This window comes from Sminthopsis crassicaudata, chromosome 4 (genome assembly GCF_048593235.1).
Source record: "Sminthopsis crassicaudata isolate SCR6 chromosome 4, ASM4859323v1, whole genome shotgun sequence".
Taxonomy (NCBI): domain Eukaryota; kingdom Metazoa; phylum Chordata; class Mammalia; order Dasyuromorphia; family Dasyuridae; genus Sminthopsis; species Sminthopsis crassicaudata.
In genome coordinates this window covers 352889080-352907988 of record NC_133620.1, presented here as the reverse complement: position 1 = coordinate 352907988, position 18909 = coordinate 352889080, and the positions used below count along the sequence as shown (strand labels likewise).

At 41.5% G+C, this 18909-nt stretch overlaps 2 protein-coding genes across 3 annotated transcripts in view; one reads left to right on the top strand and one right to left on the bottom strand.

Moving 5' to 3' along the window:
* The window catches only part of FKBP10 (FKBP prolyl isomerase 10), a 13794-nt gene extending 11833 nt beyond the window's left edge, over positions 1-1961 (bottom strand). Inside the window, exon 1 of the mRNA XM_074261520.1 lies at positions 683-1961. Coding sequence (XP_074117621.1) covers positions 683-918 — 236 coding nt within the window. The 5' untranslated portion in view covers positions 919-1961. The remainder of the gene's footprint in view (positions 1-682) is intronic.
* On the top strand, positions 21-18909 carry P3H4 (prolyl 3-hydroxylase family member 4 (inactive)). 2 transcript variants are annotated; one of them, XM_074261521.1, is made up of 9 exons: positions 21-29; positions 2257-2751; positions 4338-4487; positions 4647-4818; positions 10358-10486; positions 10978-11123; positions 11549-11632; positions 17735-17879; positions 18266-18909. In XM_074261521.1, exons 2-9 carry the CDS (start codon positions 2281-2283, stop codon positions 18280-18282), a joined length of 1314 nt encoding a protein of 437 aa, XP_074117622.1. In that variant the 5' UTR covers positions 21-29; positions 2257-2280; the 3' UTR covers positions 18283-18909. The 2 variants fall into 2 exon arrangements, with proteins under 2 accessions (XP_074117622.1, XP_074117623.1); XM_074261522.1 differs by lacking the exons at positions 21-29; positions 17735-17879 and having other exon boundaries at positions 2081-2751.

Sequence of the window (18909 nt, the reverse complement as noted above, 5' to 3'; positions counted from 1 at the left end):
CGGAAAGGCCTTGGAGGGTTTGGGAAGGAGTCCAGCAATGAGATGTCAGGGTATATAGGAGAGATGCCTCTAATGGGTGAGATCTCTCATCACTCCCCAGATCAGTACCATTTCTTTTCATTTTTCTTGTGCATCTTTTACAAAATTCTTTCTCAGACTTTGAATAAACCATTCCTTCAGATAAATTCCAGTTCCTTTTTTTTTACATCAAAGAACTCACCTCAAAACTCCTGGGGGATGGGGAGAAAGAAAGGGAACCACAGTCGTGCCAAAGTGAGACGGGGGCAATTTGTTTCAAAGGGATCTCAGACTGATATTCATTCCTTCCCTTCCCCCCCCCCCCATATACTGTTCAGGCGGAGTATACCCCTGTGTACCCATAACCCATTTCTTTAGAAAATGTATTCAGCATGCAAATCACAGACAAAGCACAGGCAAACAGGCAATCTACCCTTGAAAATTGTTTTCTCAGGAACTTTGGGAAGGTGGTGGGCTGTATGAATGGGGGATGGAAGGTGAAAAAAGAGTATATGGGCAGTGGGACAGTTGGCGGAGCACAGGATACCTTTGGGTACAGGGAATTTCTGGGAGAGCAAATATGTTTGCAGGAAAGTGAAGTCAGGGGCGGGTTGTGTTCAGGTGATGGGGGATGATGTGTTTAGGGGTCCCCCTACCCCATTACCTGGAATCAAACTTCTTGCCATCCTCAAAGGTCCCATTGTAGTGGTAGCGGATGAAGTCCCCCATCTGCACCTCTCGAGGACAGCCTCGGGGGACGTGGTACCTCTCAATGACCACATCTTCTAAGGGCCCCCCACCAGGGCTGGCCCGGCCCAGGGCCCTTCCCGAGGCCTGCAGCAGCAGGAGCAGGACCGGGAGTAAGGGGAGGGTGCGGCTGAGGGAGCCCCGGGGGGACATGGTGCCTGGAGCGGGATGGCTGGGTGAGAGAGCAAGGAGCCTCCGCCTCCTGCTCCGGCTTCTCCTTCGCCCAGCGCTGGCTCCCCCTCTTCCTGTCAATGCACCCTCCCTTCCCTCAAAGTAGTCAACGTGGAATGGGGGCTGGGGCAGCTGAGCTGGCTGCGGGGGGAGCTGAGGGGAGCCGAGGGGGAGCTGGGGATGGGGGCGGAGAGAGGCCAGGGGGAAAAGCGCAGAGAGATCAGGTTTTTCTAAGGGCGTCTCTCCATCCCGTCTGCCCCGCCCCCAGGGGGTAAGGTTTTTTTGGGGGGGGTAACATCCGGAGAGAGCTGGGGGAAGGGGCTTCGGGGGAAAGGAAAAACTTGGAACAACTTCTTAGAAAAACTTTCAGCTTCTTTTTTTTTTTTTTTCCCAGCGCTGCCACTGGGTCCTAGCGCCCGGCTGAGTGCTCGATCCTTCCTCCTTCCCCAAATTGGGATGGGAGCGTGGGAGTGGGAATCTCTTTTAGATGTGTCCCGCTACTTAAAGAGACTACAGATCTTGAAGCTGAGCGAACCTTCCAAGCCCATGCCGGGCTTCCCACTAGAAGCCAGGAGGTTCCTGAGCGGGCACGGTCTGTGCTCAGCCACTGGTCTCTAAGAGCTGACAGTTAACAAGGCTTCTCGGTTCCCAGGACCCTGAAAAATGGGGGTGGAAATATGGGCTGGGGGCAAGCACTGGTTACGCGACTGTTCTGTGCCAGGCGCTGGGCCGAACTGGTTACAAACGCTGTCTCCCGTGACGCGGTGGCCCGAAACCACAGGATTAGCAGTACGAGGTCCCCGCTCTCCCTCCGCCCCCGACGGGCTGGTCATCTGGAGAGCTTGTGAAGTGGACGGTGGGTGCGGAGAATGATGGCTCGGAGACGCTCCTCTTCTCGATGCCCCGATCAGAAAGAGCGGAGGAGACTGCGGTCTGCACGTGCAGAAAGCCTGGGCCAGCCGGACAGCTCAGAGGGGGTGTCCTCCCCGAATCAGACCCCAGGCAGCTCCGCTTTCCCCAGGGGCGCGAGGGCCTTGTAAGGGGGGCTGGGAATTCGCTGGTGTAGGGACCACTGCTTCTTGCTCGCTCCCCAGGGACAAATTCCTGGGGATATTTCCCATTTCCTCTTTGGGGAGCCTCCAACCAGGGAACTTTCTATTCCCATTCTGTTCTAAGCCTAGGACCCCCATCCAGTCAGACAGGCACTAAGACCCAGCCGGCTGCCCCTCTGCTCCTCCCTGACCAGTCCCCCAAATCCCCGCCCCTTCCCCCATCTGCCAACTCCTTCTTCAGCATCAGGAGGCCAGGGCCCTCAAGGAGCCAGTGGGACTCCGGGCTTGGGGCATGGGGCAGCCGTGGGGGCTTCTGCTTCTCCTGGTGGGCAGCGCCTGGGCGCAATATGAGAAGTATAGTTTTCGGGGCTTCCCCCCTGAGGACCTCATGCCCCTAGGCTCAGCCTATGCCTATGCCCTGGAGCAGTATGAGGGGGAGAGCTGGAAGGAGAGCGCCCGCTACCTGGAGGCATCCCTGAGGCTGCACAGGCTACTTCAGGACAGTGAGGCTTTCTGCCATGCCAACTGCAGCAGTGCCAGGCCCTCTGGGGAGCACTCCCCGGCCTGGGGCACCCAAGAAGAGCTTCGGGAAGAGTGGGGCCGAGAGCTCTGGTTTTTTGGGCAGGTGTTGGAGCGGGCAGCCTGCCTGAGGCGGTGCAAACGGACGCTGCCAGCCTTCCAGGTACCTTACCCGCCTCGACAACTGCTCAAGGACTTTCAGAGTCGGCTGCCTTATCAGTATCTTCATTATGCCCTCTTCAAGGTACGCGTCTTTCTTCCCATTTCCCCCCATTCCCTGTTCCTGCCCTCTCTCAAAACATCTCTAACTTCTGGAATCTCTAGTTCTCAATTTCTTGGCCTCCACCTTCTACCTGTCTTTCCTCAGTATTTTTCAATTTTTGTTCCTCCCTTTGGAGTGCTATGCCAGTCCCTAATCCTCTGTCTCCAGCATCCTCTCACCTTCCGTCTTTTTCTCTCTGCTTCCCCCCATTTATAATTCCTATTACTTCAGTCCTTCACCATCCTGCTTCACCATCCCTGCATGCTTCCCCCCTCCCCGTGAAGATTTAATTCAGTTCAATAAACATTTATCAAATACCTGCTATATTGCCATTCATGAGGACTCATTCCTCCAGCATCCCTCAATTATTTTCTCTTTCTTTTATATCTCCCAGGTTCCCACTTCTCTCTTGTATTGATCCCATTACTCTTGCCTCTGTTCTCTCCCAACCTTTGCCTCTCTTCTCCCTTTCTTTTCTTTCTCACCTGGACTATTACAGCAATCTCTTAACTGGTCTCTTTACTTTAAGGATCTCCCCTTTTTACTGGTCTATAAAGAATTCAAAAAGAACCAAAATGATATATCTGATCCTGTCATCTTTCTTATTTAAAAAGCTCTAGTGGTTCCCTATGGTCTCCAAGATAAAATGTCACCTCTTTTGTTTGGTATTTAAAATCCTTTCCAATCTGGCTTTCACCCACCTTTCCAGGCTTATTACATTTTACTTCCCTTTTTGGTTCAACAGTCTCTTAGCTGGTCTCCCTACTTCAAGGATCTCCCCTTTTTAGTGGTCTATCATCCCCCCAAAAAAACCAAAGTGATATTCCTAAAGTTACTTCTCTGATCCAGTCATCTCTCTTGCTTAAAAAGCTCCAATGATTCCCTATGGCCTCTAAGATAAAATGTCATCTCTTTTGTTTGGTACTTAAAAAACTTCTAATCTGGCTTTTACCCACCTTTCCAGGCTTATTACATTTTACTTCCCTTTTTGGTTCAGCCAAAATGATCTACTTGCTATTCCTAGTATAAACAACATTCCATCTTCCTCACTGTGCTTTTTGCCCAGCTTGATCTCTGAACCTGAAATTCACTTCTTCATCTCCAATTTCTAGAATCACTAGCTGTAAATCAGAGCTCAGATCAAGCTCTATATCCCATAAAGGGCCTTTTCTTATCTTTATATGTGTACTTATTGTTTCCCTTTGATAGAATGTAAGCTTTTGAGGGCAGGGACAATTCTAATTTTGTCTTTCTGTTTCCAGGACTTAACCTGATACCTCGAAGATGCTTATAAAATGTGTATGAATTGATTGACTTTTTCCCCTACATAGTTCCTCTCCCTCAGTTCCCTCCAGCCCCTGTCTTTGGCCATTAGTGCACCTTCTCCCCATTCTGATCCTTTCACCATTCCCCCCACCGATATCTCCAGTCTCCATCTCTTGAGTCTAGAAGGTCGGTGATGAAATTTGTGTTGTTTTGAGATTACAAGAATCTCTCCTTACTGATTTATCCCCAAGAATTTGAGTGATCCCTATATTCTGATCCTTTGTTCTCCCCTTTCTATTTAGTCTAACCAGCTAGAGAAAGCAGTGGCTGCAGCCTACACTTTCTTGCAAAGGAATCCCAAGCATGAGATGACCACCAAGTACCTTAACTACTACAGGGGACTCCTGGATGTGGATGAGTACCTCACAGACTTGGAGGCCCACCCCTATGAGGTAGGAACCTGGGGGGAGGGGAAGAAAAAGGACAGGGAAGGAATATGTAAAGTGGGTGAATTTGGTGGAGAAAAGGGAAGTAGTTTTGGAGTGGAGCCTCCCCATACCATTCAAAGATTTGTCAGAAGGTTTAATTCCCCCAAATATTTCCTCTCCCAGGCAGTGTTTGTCCAGGCTGTGAAGCTCTACAATAGTGGTGATTTCCGCAGCAGTGTTGGGGATATGGAACGAGCTCTTGCTGAATATCTCGCTGTCTTTGCCAATTGCCTGGCTGGTTGTGAGGGGGCCCATGAGCTCTCAGATTTCAAAGACTTCTATCCAGCAATTGCAGGTATCTTGCTACTTACTCTTATTATCATTCTGTACTTCTTCAGGTTTCCCCCACTGAATCACCCTGTGAACTCCAATATCCCCAATGAAGGGGATCCCTTAAACACTGTCCCATTTTAGACCTGCTAAAAACCACATCTCCACAAGAGTCTCTTCCCTAACCTAGACTTCTTGATTTCAATTCAATAAACACTCAATAACTACCTACTGTATAAGGCATCTTGCTAGGTACTAGGGATGAAAAGACCAAAAGAAAAAAAAAGACACAATACCTTCCTTGAGAAGTTTATGGTCTACTGGGGAAGAGAACAGAACATACATAAAAGTAAGAAAATGGCCCCATAACCTCGTCAATGTTAGTATTCCTACAATAGGGGGTTCTTAACCTGGGGTCTGTGAACTAGTCTTTTAAAAAGATTTAATATTTTATTTTCTCCCAGTTACATATAAAACATTTTTAACCGTTGTATTTTTTACAATTTGAGTTGTAATTTTTCTTCCATCCTCTCTCCTTTCCCTTATCAGTGAAAAGGCAAACAATTGATAAAGATCATAGGTAAGCAGTCCTATAAAACATATTTTCTTATTAGTCATGTTATAAAAGAAAACACACACAACAAAAACAACAAGAAATACAAAGAACATTAAAAAACTAGTATGTTTTGAACTACATCCAGATTCTATCAGTTCTTAGTGCACTTTTTTCCCACTCTGGAGGTGGATAGCATTTTTTCGTTATGGGTCCTTTAGAATTGAATTTGACCTTTTTATTGCTAGAAATAGCTAAATTATTCACAGTTGATCATTGTACAATATTTTGTTACTATGTACAATGTTCTCTTGGTTCTTTTTACTTCTCTTTGTCTCAGTTCATAGAAATCTACACAGGTTTTTCTGAGAGTATCACGCTCAACAATATTCCATTACAATAACATACCATAATTTGTCCAGCCATTCTCCAATCAATGAATATCCCCTCAGTTTTCAATTCTTTGCCATCACAAAAAGAGCTGGTATACATTAATTTGTATTTTTAAAAATATATTGATTTTTGTATTTTGATAGAATTATTTTTCTTTGTAATCCTATACATTGTATTTTGTGCATTTAAAACATTCTTTGGAGAAGGGGGCCATAGTCTTTACCAGACTGACAAAGGGGTCTATGACACCAAAAATCACCTACTCTACCAGCAGTGCAAATTGAAAATCATATGTGTCTTCCCATCTTGGTCCTAACCATAAATTTGCCAAGTCAACAAATCATTAATTTGGTATTTCCTATGTGCTAAGCATTAGGGATACAAAGAAAGATAAAAAATAGTCTCTGCCTCAAGAAGTTCACCTTCTAATAGGGGAAACCATAAATAAATAATTATCCTTTCCACATTGTGACTTTCCCCATCAAGACTTTCTCCATTGCAGTTTTGATATATTATGGGTTGACCTAAGAAATTAAGTGGGAATTTTGGGGAGTTTTGTGGAAGCTGCATATGACACTCAAAAATCAGCAGCCTACACAGAAAGAAGTTTAGAAACTCAGAAATCCATAAAATATGTGTATAGTATTGTATAACATCAACATATTTTATCTTTTTATATTATAATAATTCAAACATTTTCTCTGGTATAAAGGGAGGATCAAAACATTTTACTTGGATATTACAGATCAAGGGAGTGCCATACCCCTAATCTCCATGATGTGGAAGGAATAACTGTAACTAGGTCCATAAGAGATATACACATAGTAGATGGAAAGTAACCAAAAAGAGAAAACAGTAACAGCTAGGGGAATGGAAAAACCTCCTGAAGAATTTGGGATTTAGACTCTTTCTGTCTCTTTCTCTCTCTCTGGAACTGAATCTTAAGGGAAATGAGGGAAATGAAGTGAAGGTGAAGAGGGGAAGCATTTCAGAGATGGGAGAAAATCATTGAAAATACATGGAATCAGGTGATGGAGTATTGAGTGTTTGAGGAACCACAAGCAGAGCAAGGTAGTTGGATTGTAGAGTTCATGACAGGAGTAAAGTAGAAGAATCCTGGAAAGATAGGAAGGAGCCAAATTGTGATGGGTTTGATGACAAAATAACTCATATTTGATGACACTCTCAAGGTCTCTCTGAAGAACTTTGGAACTGGTGTGAAATATGGGAGACTGGCATAGAACTGCCCAACATAACATGCCTGCATCAAATAAGACACAGAAAGCATTGTGCTCTGTGAGCAAAGCAGAATTGTAGTAGCTCAAGTTGAGACACACAAATTTAGAGACAGCTTCACTCTGAACGTTCATATGGATTATTTGTTCTTGACTTGTGATAGTTCATATTGGTCGATCACTCACAATTAGACACTCTGTAGCTTGATTCCAATATAGTGATATCATAATGGTCCTCTTTGAGAACAAAGGACATCAATCAACCAGTTCATATTTGATCCTAGAAGCAACTGCAGGTTAATGAATGGTGATATGAGGAGTGTGTACGTGTGTGTGTGTGTGTGTGTGTGTGTGTGTGTGTGTGAAATGGAAACTCACTTTTGCAGATGAGTAGAGGACAGATTAGAGTGGGGAAATATAAAGCAAGGAAACTAATTAGGAAATTATTTTAGTTATTCAGGTGTGAGGTGATGAAGATTTGAAATATGGTAGTGTTCGTGTCAACAGAGAGAAAGGAATGTAAAAGATAGATGCTGTCAAGGTAGATTTGAGTATATAGTATCAATAAGAATGAGCAGTCAAGGATGATACAGAATTTTTCAACCTGGGGGATTGGGAAGATGGTGCTGTCTTTATAGTAAGTATGGAATTTCATAAGAGGGAAAGGATTTGAGGGAAAGAATGAATTCTCTTTTGTACATATTGAAATTATTCAAAGATTTCTGAAAGGCAGCTGGAGGTTCTGTACTGGAAATTAGGGGAGAGATGAGGATATAGCTCTGGGAATCATCTATGTAGATATATGAATCTATGAAAGCTAATGAAGTCACCAATTGATATAGTATTGAAGGAGAAGAGAAAAGGGTCCAGGGCAGAGCATTTGGGGATTCTAGATGATAGTGGGCATGACATGGATCAGGGACAGGAGAATCAGAAGAATAGTCACATCAACACAGGAAAGAAGGCAAACAATGGTGTCAAATGTTGCAGAGAGATTAAGAAATATGAGGAAACAAAGAAATCATAAAAAAGGGTAAAGACCCACATGTGCAAAAAAAAATTGTAGCAGCCCTTTTTGCAGTGGCAAGGAACTGGAAACTGAGTGGATGTCCATTCAGTTGGGGAATAGCTGAATAAGTTGTAATATATTAATGTAATGAAATATTCTTGTTCTAAAAGAAATGATCCGCAGGATGATTTCATAGAGGCCTGGAAACACTTATATAAACTGATGCTAAGTGAAATGAGCAGAACCAGGAGATCATTGTACCTGACAAGAAAATTATACGATGATTAATTCTGATGGACTTGGCTCTTTTGAACAATGAAGTTATTCAGGCTAATTCCAATAGACTTGTGAAGGAGAGAGCCATCTGCATCCAGAGAGAGAACTATGGGGACTGAATGTAGATCACAATATAGTATTTTCATCTTTTTTTTGTTTGTTTTTTGCTTGCTTTTTTTCCCTTTCTCATTTTTTCCCCTTTTTGATCTGATTTTTTTTGTGCAGCATGATAAAATGTGAAAATATGTTTAGAAGAATTGCACATGTTTAACCATTATTGGATTACTTGCTGCCTAGAGGAGGGGAATGGAGGAAGGGAGGGAGAAAAATATGAAATACAAAGTTTAGTTAGGGTGAATGTTGAATACTATCTTTGCATGTATTTTGAAAATAAAAAGCTATTATTAAAATTTTAAAATGCAATAAGTACTTGTGAATTATTTAAAAAAAGAAATGGGAGTCATTATATTTGGTAATTAAGAATTCATTAGTAACTTGAGAAAGCAGTTTCAGCTAAATGATAAGGTTGGAATTCAGTTGGGAAAGGATCTGGAAATGATTGAGGAAAGAGGAAATGGAGGTGTCTGGTACAGAAGAATTTTCTAGGAGTCAAACTGAAAAAGAGAAGAAACACAGGACAATAGCTAGCAGGGATGGTAGGAATAATTAAAGGTTTTGTTGTTTTTGAAGGATGAGGAACATGGGTGTGTTTGTAGGAGAAGGAGGTAGTAAATAGAAAGAGATAGATAATAAGAGGGAAAATGGGGCCATACACTAAAGATGAGTTGGGATGATATCAAGGATGTATGTAGAGAGGTTGGCCTTGGCAAGGACAGAATATTCTCTTTCTTTGAGTCAGGTATGAAGGAAGGGATAGATATCAGGAGAATGAGATGAGGAGGGAGCTTTTGATGAATGGTCTCAATATTGGAGATATTAGTGGAACAATGGAAGCCTCTTATCACATGACCAGCCTTTCTTTTTTCTTCACCATTCATTTATTCAGTGACATTTTTGGTGACTTGGCTATGAAGCAATGCAAAATATTTTTTAAGGAGAAAAAATGTAGGAAGTCACATTGGAACTTTCTCAGGAATGAGCACTATCCTTCATGATTCCATCTAAGATTCCTTATAACTCCCTCAGATTCCTTGAACCCCTAGTTCTTTCCCCGGGGTTTTTGTTGGATGCTACAATACAAAGGATAGGAATAATCTTTTTTTTTTTTAATCAATAGTATTTTATTTTTCTAATTACATGTAAAGATAATTTCCAACATTCATTTTTATAAGATTTTGAATTCTAATTTTTTTTTCTCCTTCCCTCCCTTCCTTCCCCCCTTCCCACAATAGCAAGCAATCTGCTATAGGTTATATATGTACAATCATTTAAAATATTTCCATATTAGTCATTTTGTGAAAGGAAAAATTAGAAGAGGGAAAAACCATGAGAAAAAAGGGAAACAAACAAAAAAGGTGAAAAGTAGTATACTTTGATCTGCATTTAGTTTCTATAAATCTCTCTCTGCATGCGGATGGCATTTTCTATCCCAAGTCTTTTGGAATTGTCTTGTATTGTTGAGAAGAGTCAAGTCTCTCATAGTTTATCATTATATAATCTTGCTATTACTGTATAGTGTTCTCCTGTTTTTGTTAACTTCCTTTAGCATCAGTTCATTTAAGTCTTTCTAGGCTTTTCTGACATCAGATCTCTTACATTTCTTATAGAACAATAATACTCCATAACATTCATATACCACAATTTATATCGCCATTCTCCAATTGATGGGCATCCACTTAGTTTCCAGTTTCTAGCCACTACAAAAAGAGCTGTCACAAACATTTTTGTACTTGTGAGACATTCTTCCTCTTTTATTATCCCTTTGGGATACAGACCTAGTAATGGTATTGCTAGATCAAAGGGTATGCACATTTGCCAGCCCTTTGGGCATAGTTCCAAATTGTTCTCCAGAATGTCTGGATCAGTTCACAACTCCAATTCATTAGTGAGCTGGGATTTAGTTTAAGGTTGGAGCAGGTTAGAGATTATAATTGTTCCATTTCTCCATCTCCTGTCCCCATCTTCTCCCATCCTCCAGACCGTTTTGCAGAATCCCTGCAGTGCAAAGTGGACTGTGAGACCAATTTAACCCCCAATGTGGGTGGCTATTTTGTGGACAAATTCGTGGCTACCATGTATCACTACCTTCAGTTTGCTTACTACAAATGTAAGTCTTTCCATGGGGAAAGAAGGAAAAGATGGGAAAGATAGTTGCAAGTATTGATGTTAGAGAATTGGGGGCCACATAGAAGAGGGGAATGATGGGAAAGGAGGAGAATGCAAGTATTTGAGAATGGGAATTGGGGTCTGTAAAGAGATAAGACAGCAGGACATGAGAAGGAGTGGGAAGGCACAGGAAGAGAGGGGACTTGGGGACAAGAACAGTTTGGAGGACATTCGGGGAGGACAAGGCAACCTGAGAAGGATGAAAGAAGGGAGGCTGAATGTTGGAAGGGCAGGAATAATATCTCGGAAGGGAGAATAAAGTCACCGATGAGGGGTGAGGAGAAAGACAGGGAAAGAATTTCTGGGAAATAGATAGAAGCAGGAAGGGAGGAAATAAGATGAAAGACATGAATAATGGGGAGAGGGAGGAGGGAGATCATTCCCAACACTCTGTGGGGATGGCTCCCTCTTAACGTATCTTTGTTTTCCCAGTGAATGATGTTCGGCAGGCTGCCCGAAGTGTAGCCAGCTACATGCTTTTTGACCCTGCAGACAGCGTAATGCAGCAGAACTTGGTGTATTACCGATTTCACCGAGAGCGATGGGGACTGCAGGAGGAGGACTTCCAGCCCCGAGAGGTGGGGCTTACTTATGAGTTACTTTCAGGTTATAGTTTATTTTGTTTTAAAGGAACAAATCCTGACTTCAGTGCTCTTCACTACTATCTCTGGTGAGATTGAACCATGTTCCTTTGGGTCCTTTCAGTCTTAACTCCCTGGAGATGGGCAAGCTATGCTAAGGTGAAGATCAAGCTAACCAGCTTGCCCACGCAGAGATGTTCTGTCCCAAGCCCCCTTCTTTTATAGGCCTCAGAATTAGCCTTCTCCTTGCTTTCCTGAATCTTTGAGTCTCATCAGTACGTAGGTAACACCCCTCTGAAACATAACAAATGTGGGCTTTGTGTAGGAGGCAGCCCCAACCAGTAGTTAGCTGGAGTGAGGTTGCTGGTATAAATGAGGTCTAAATCTATAATCCTGTGCTCCATTCACCTTTCTCACCCCAGGAAGCAATGCTGTACCATAACCAGACCACAGAACTCCGGGAACTGCTAGATTTTGCTCGATTATATTTGCAATCAGATGATGAGGTGAGTGCTCTGCTTCTTCCTGACTCTGAAGGATGCATGGGTAAGTGTGTGTGTGTGTATTCCTGTGGGGTACTGTTCATAAATTCTGCTGCATTTTAGAAGAAACTGCCTCTGGGAAGAGATATAATGATGATTATATAAGATCATAGAATTTAGAGCTCGAAGACTTTAGAAATCAATTAATCCAATTTCTTCATTTCATATAGGATTTATTAGAGAAATGATTACTAAATAGCCAGTTATTGGGGAAATGAAGGTTTTTTCCCCTTCCTAGAACCTCATTCTCTACTAGACTAGCCAGCATCTAGAGGACATTGATGAGATTAGATTAACTTTCTCCTCAATTTTGCTCAGACCTCACCTAAGTGGGGAAATCCATTGTATTCTACTATAATTTGAATTTGTCCAGATTACACAGGCTGGGGAGAGGGTGATTTGGAAGTAAAGAACAATCAAAATCACATCCCCAAACCTTCCTTTAAAATAGGTCCACTTCTCATTATAATATTAATTCTTTCATTACTTTTTTTTTTTTTTTTTTTTTTTTTTTTTGCTGAGACAATTGGGGTTAAGTGACTTGCCCAGGATCACATAGTTAGGAAGTGTTAAGTGTCTAGGGTCAGATTTGAACTCAGGTCCTCCTGACTTCAGGGGTGGTACTCTAGCCACTGCACCACCTAGCTGCCCCTCTCATTACTTTTCAACCAACTGATAGCCAACTTCAGGAACACCCATTCTACAAACTTCCCTGCAGCCTCTCCCTACAACCCATCTTCTTTGCCTTTTCATACACCCGTTGTTTCATCCCAGGTTTACTTTGTTTAAAAGAAGAGCAGCTTGGGGAATTATTTCCCACTAAATGACCTGACAAATTTACTCACTTGGACTTTAAAACTTTTAAATTAAATTAATTTTATTAAACAAAAAATGTTTTCTCCCTTCTACTTTCTTCTCCCCGTACCCTACCAAGTAGGAGAAAAAATCCTTTTAAAAAATATGTAGAGTCAAGCAAGACAGATTTCCACAGTGGTCATGTTCAATAAATTCTATGACAATTTGTATTCTCATTCCATTGCCTTTCTGTTAGGAGGAGGGTAGAATGCTTCACTATAGGTTCTCTGGAATTGTGGTTGGTCATTGCCTTTATTGGAGATCTCAATTCTCCAAAGTTGCTTATCTTTACAATATTGTTGTTATAGTATAAATTGTTCTCCATGTTCTGCTTCCTTCACTCTGCATCAATTCAGACACGTCTCATGTTACTCTGAAAGTATAAAATTTAAGACCCTAATCCTTGAAGGAAAATTCATTGTTTAAAAAAGGACCCTAGATCAAAGTATATAAATGGACAATTTTCAGGTGATAAAATTGAAACTATTTCTACTCATATGAAAAGATGCTCCAAATCATTATTGATCAGAGAAATGCAAATTAAGACACCTCTGAAATACCTCCACACACCTCTCAGATTGGCTAAGACGACAGGAAAAGGTAATGACAAATATTGGAGGGGATGCAGGAAAACTGGGACACTGATACATTGTTGGTGGAACTGTGAATGGATTCAACCATTCTGGAGAACAATTTGGAACTACACTCAAAAAGTTATCAAACTGTGCATACCCTTTGATCCAGCAGTGTTACTTATATCCCAAAGAAATACTAAAGAAGGGAAAGGGACCTGTATGTGTAAGAATGTTTGTGGCAGCCCTTTTTATAGTGACTAGAAACTGGAAACTGAGCGGATGCCCATCAGGTAGAGAATGGCTGAGTAAATTATGGTATATGAATGTTATGGAATATTATTGTTCTGTAAGAAATGACCAGCAGGATGAATACAGAGAGGCTTGGAGAGACTTACATGAACTGATGCTGAGTGAAATGAGCAGAACCAGGAGATCATTATACACTTCAACAATACTATATGAGGATCAATTCTAATGGAAGTGGCTATCTTCAGCAATGAGAGGATCCAATTCAGTTCCAATTGATCAGTGATGAACAGAACCAGCTACACCCAGCAGAAGAACACTGGGAAACGAGTGTGAACTGCTTGCATTTTTGTTTTTCTTCCCAGGTTATTTTTACCTTTCTAAATCCGATTTTTCTTGTGCAACAAGAGAACTGTATAAATATGTACACATATATTGTAGTTAAGATATGCTTTAACATATTTAACATGTATGAGACTGCCTGCCATCGAGGGGAGGGGATGGAGGGAAGGAAGGGAAAAGTTGGAACAGAAGTGATTGCAAGGGTCAGTGTTGAAAAATTACCCATGCATATGTTCTGTCAGAAAAGGACCTTAGAGAAAGGAGTGTGCTTGACTTCAAAAAGTGAGACTTCTTTATTAATAATGTTGGGAGTTAGGTCTCTATGGGAGTACTTTTAGAGGCTCTCTGGCCATTCTTGACCATCTCATGGGCATGAATGAGAGAGAACCCTGGTCAAATGGTATTTTATTCCAATAGCTAGTAAACTAGCAACTCTTTCCTTCTTAATCCTGGTGATTTTGCTTAGGCTTCCCAATCTCTCATCTTCATTCACCTCAATCTTGCTATTTTCCTATTCCCTCTGACTTCTATTGGACATTTCATCCTCAAACTTTTCCTCTCAATCTTTCCATTTTCTCAATTCACAGAAAGTTGACTCCCCCAGAAGACACTATATCTCTTGCCATCCTTTCCAGTACTGAGTGGATATGCATTTTCTCATGGTCTCCCCTTTTCTCCCTCTCAGGGAACAGGTGGAGAAGTAGGCAATATTCCTTACATCTCACTACCACTTTCAGACTCTCTCCCTGATGACATCACACACGTTCACTTTTGAGGATTATTCTATCTAGAGATATCACCCTTTAAAAATCTGAGTACTCATTATCTACCATTTTCTAGGTCATTCTTCCTCCTTTCTGAAGGAAATCAATACCTAATTCACAGTCTTCTTCTGTACCCTAATGCCTGCTTGTACATTTGGGATGCTGTAGACTTTCAATTCATCAGTCTTTTTTAATTTTCATGACCTGTGCTTGCACTCCACTTCAGCCATACTCAGAGATGATCCCACTGTTCATCTTGTGATTGCCCAAAATGTTCTTTCTCTATTATCTAGAATTATGAAATTCTACTGTCTCATTATGGTTTATTTTTCTTTTCTCCAGCAATCAGACTTCCTGCTTCACCATTTAAGAGAAATTCTCCAAGGTTACAAATAATTTCTTTTTCATTCTGTTCTGTGTTTTTATTTTTATGTGTATTTCTTGTATACATGTAATTGTTGGGTTTTTAAAAACCCATTCTAATAGTTTCATTTTATTGGATTATTTCATCCATTTTGATATGAGGTTATGACTACTTCCCTTCATTTTTGGTAATTTTTTCTGTTATCTCTTAAGTATTTTTTTGTTTCCATAATTATTTTTGGTTTTCAAATCTATCACTTTCTCTTCCAGAGTCTCTTCTTTGAAGAAAATATTGTCTTCTAAGACTTGCATTCTTGGTTTCTTTGAAAGTTTTTTGAGAGCTCTTATTTTTAGCCTAACTTCCAATATTTTCTTTTAAATTGTACCTTTTTTTTGGGGGGGAACCATTTTGAAACATCTTGCTATTCCTCCTTGCTCTCCAGTAAGTCCACAAGACTCTCTTTTTCAGTGACTATTTTGGTTCATTGGTTCTTCAGCATATAATATTTGTTCTTTTTTGGTCTCTCTGAATTTTTACTCATTTTTTCTTTCTGTTTATGAGATTCTGTTAGTTTATGTGTTTGTGAGCTAGGTTTTTAATTAGTCTTTCTCTTTTAAACTTCTAGCCTTTCAGCCTTACTCTTGTATTCACAGTCACTCATCTCTTAATTTTTTCTTTCATTCTTTGGTTTCCTCTCCTTTCCCTTACTACACAGATACTCTAACACTGGATTTTCATAACCTCTTCTTGTTGAAGAATATAAGCCTCTAGCTAGAGGAAACTCCTGGGAGAGAGGACTGGCCCAGCTGGATTTTCAGTCCCTTTCCTTCAGGTAGGGAAGCTCTTTCTCCTCTAGTTGTTTGTGCTACAGAGCATCAACACTCACTTCCTTTACCTCCTCCCTATTTGTTCTTCCTTTCTTTTGTATGGTAGAGAATGAAAGTCTACAGTCTCTTGTAAGACTCACTCTTGTGAGTGGGTGGAAGTATTTAAGTACTATTGAGGGACTGGGCAGAGACCTCAACTGCTGAAGCATAATCTTATAATAAGATTGCCTGTGCTGTCTGAATCCTATGAATAAAGTGGGCTAGAGCAATAGGGACACCAAATAAAAACCCTGACTCTTCAAATTCTAATATTATTTCATGGTTTTTATTTTTGTTTTTGACTCTGTGCAGTACATATTGTCTTTTTGCCTTTGGGATTCAACTTTGCTTACTTTAAATCCATAATTCCTTTTTTATGAGGTTTTTTGAATGGCAGAGGTTTGTGGAAAGCAACTTCTCTGTGCAATCATGTGATCTAAGGTTCTCTTAAGTGATAAACCTGATGGCTTTTTCTCATTCTTTATCCTTCTCAAACCCTCTGCAGCATTTGACACAGATAATCTTTTCTTCTGGATACTTTCTCCTCCCTGGGTTTTTGTAATATACGTCCTATCTGGTTCCCTGCCTACCTATTGGACTTGTCCTTTTAACTCTCCTTTGCCTCTCCCCCAGGAGGAACTCATCATTTTTGGAGGCAGCCTGTTCCATTTTTGGAAAGCTCTAATTATTAGGGAGCTTTTTCTGATATAAAGCATAAATTCTCCTCTTTGCAACTTCCATTCCATGTTCCTGGTTTTGTCCCCTGAGGCCAGACAGAACAGGTCTAATCCCTCTTTGACATGGGATATAAGGAGCAGACCTTTTATTTCATTAGTATTAGGAGCTATCCAATAAGGAAATTCCTTCTTCCAAAGTAGGTTGGTACCTTTTCTGCAATTTTTTTCCAGCACCATGGCTGACTTGCCTAAAGTACTAGAGCCAGTATATCAGATTTACAACTTGAACCCAAACTGCCAGAAACCCTGTCACTTTATGACAGCCCTTTAAGTACTAAAAGGCAACTTTCATGTCCTCCCCCTACTGTCTCCTCATTAAATGTGTCCCTTCACCATCTGATTCTAGCCTCCCTTTGTACCTTGCTGCCTCTTTACTAACTCTAAATTCCACTCAAACTGCCTTACTTGCTGTTCCTCTAACTCAGCAGTCTCTAGAACCAGAATCATCTCTCTGCCTTATGTCTGCCTCTTAATTCCTTGGCTCCCTCAGTTTTTGTGCTGTCTTCTAAGGAAAGTCTTTCCAGGTCCCCTTAATTGTCTGTGCTTACTACTTCCTCTTTTCTCAAATTTTCATGTATATACCTATATATTTATCTACTGATGTCCAAAGATAAAATGTAAGGTCCTTGAGGACAGGAACTTTTGTTTTCTTTCTTGTACTTCTGGCACTTATCCCAGTACCTTGAATAACAGGTGTTTAGTGCTTATTGGTTTGGATTGGGTTAGGAAGCTTTCTGGGACCTCTTGAACTGTACCAGATGGATCCAGGCTACTCTATTACTGGATCCTTGGACTGAGAAGGACCTGGGTGATGGTAATGGTGGTAAAGAGGATAATATTGTAGAGGAAAGAATACTTGCTGTCAATGTCAATCTAATGGCATATTGGCAAATATTTAACAATTTTTCTCTGAAATGCTTATAAGTTTAAGTTCTAAGTTTTATCTGATTTATTACCATTTTCTTCACGTTTTTCTTAAGTTTAGAAATCAACAAAACAGTAAATAAAACCTTCATTTGTGGCGTTTGCTTATGCTGAAAATTTAACAATTGCCTCTCCAGATAGATCTGACTCCAGCAAACCACTGTTATAACACAGATTGAATCCTAGCTTTGTTGTTTATGACTTTTGTCATTTCATGTCTTTAGACCTCAATTTCCTAATCTGTAAAATTCAGTGGTTAGATTTGAATGTCCTTTCTAATTTCAAAGTCTATGATCCCATGTTGGGGGAAATGATGCTGTCCTGGGGACCTTTATTTAGACATGACCATTTAGCTTCCTCATTCCCCTTCCTTTTACCTGTGGGCCAGTGTAGATGGAGCTAGAGGAGACAGAACTACCATTGGAGTCAGAACCACCACCATCAGATGCAGAGTTTGAAGGAGACGGTGACTATGAGGAAGGCATCTATGCAGATTGGTGGCAAGAACCCAATGCCAAGGGTGATGAGGCAGAAGCTGGTCAGTACCTGGGAGAGGGTTGGGGTCTGTGTGGGGAACGAGTAGGTTGGGATGTGTGTGTGATAGAGATTAGACAATGTAAAGAAATTCCCAAAAGAAGTTAGTGGGACTCAGTGAGTCAGAGGGTAGGAATGGGGACAAAATAGCTGCCTCCCTGGGGAGTGTCTAGTATGAGAAAACCTTGCTTGGGTTTTGGGTGAAGATTCTGCTTCTAGACAGGGGAAGTCTTGAGGTAATCTTTCCATCAAATGTTTACTCATTACTCTATGCTTATTGGGTTGCCCCTTTCCTGGTCTATACTTTGAGACCAATCCTGATGTGGGACCATTAGTTGAAGTTTTCAGGAGTGGAGAAGTCTAACCCTGATTTTTCTTTTTTCCATTCAGAACCTGAGCAAGCATGAGATGAATCTGCTGTGGGGAGCATTCCAAATGACCAGGCCCTTCCACCTCCGAGGAAGCAGCAGCAGCCACAACAACAAATATTTATTAAAAAATTCATGATGAACAGAACTGGCATTTCCCCCCTCCGCCTCCACCCCACTCCCCAAACCTTAGGGTCTCCACCTCTCCATGTCTTCAATTTTGCATTCTTCATCTCTTCTCTCTAGTTCCAATGGAGCCAGGGCCACAAGTATTGTCCAAGGGGGATGGGAGAGAACTTCCCCTTTCTCCTGTCCTCCACTGTCCCAAGTCCCTGGACTCAGGAACCCGAGATTCTTAGCAATGAAGCTATGGATGGAAGCACTTGCAGCCCTCGGATGATGCCTTAAAGTGTACTTTGACAAATGTTGGAGACAAGAGGAACAGCCTACGTAGTGGAAAAGAGCACTGGAATAAGAGATGGGAAGTCTGAGTTCAAATCCTGACGTCTCACTAGCTGGATGAACTTTAGGCAGTCACTTCCCTTCCCTGGAACTTAATTTTCTTATCTGAAGAATAAGGGTGTGGGATTGGACGACAGTCCTACGGAGGGTCCATGTCCTATGAGGAGGAGGATTGGTATAAATGTGCTGGTATAAAATTCCCAA

Bases quoted from the DNA above. Each gene is read 5' to 3' on its own strand.
- P3H4 (XM_074261521.1), top strand. From the start codon at position 2,281: ATGGGGCAGCCGTGGGGGCTTCTGCTTCTCCTGGTGGGCAGCGCCTGG. The intron at 2,752-4,337 runs GTACGCGTCTTT...CTTTCTATTTAG, and splicing joins TTCATTATGCCCTCTTCAAG to TCTAACCAGCTAGAGAAAGC. The intron at 4,819-10,357 runs GTATCTTGCTAC...CCCATCCTCCAG, and splicing joins CTTCTATCCAGCAATTGCAG to ACCGTTTTGCAGAATCCCTG.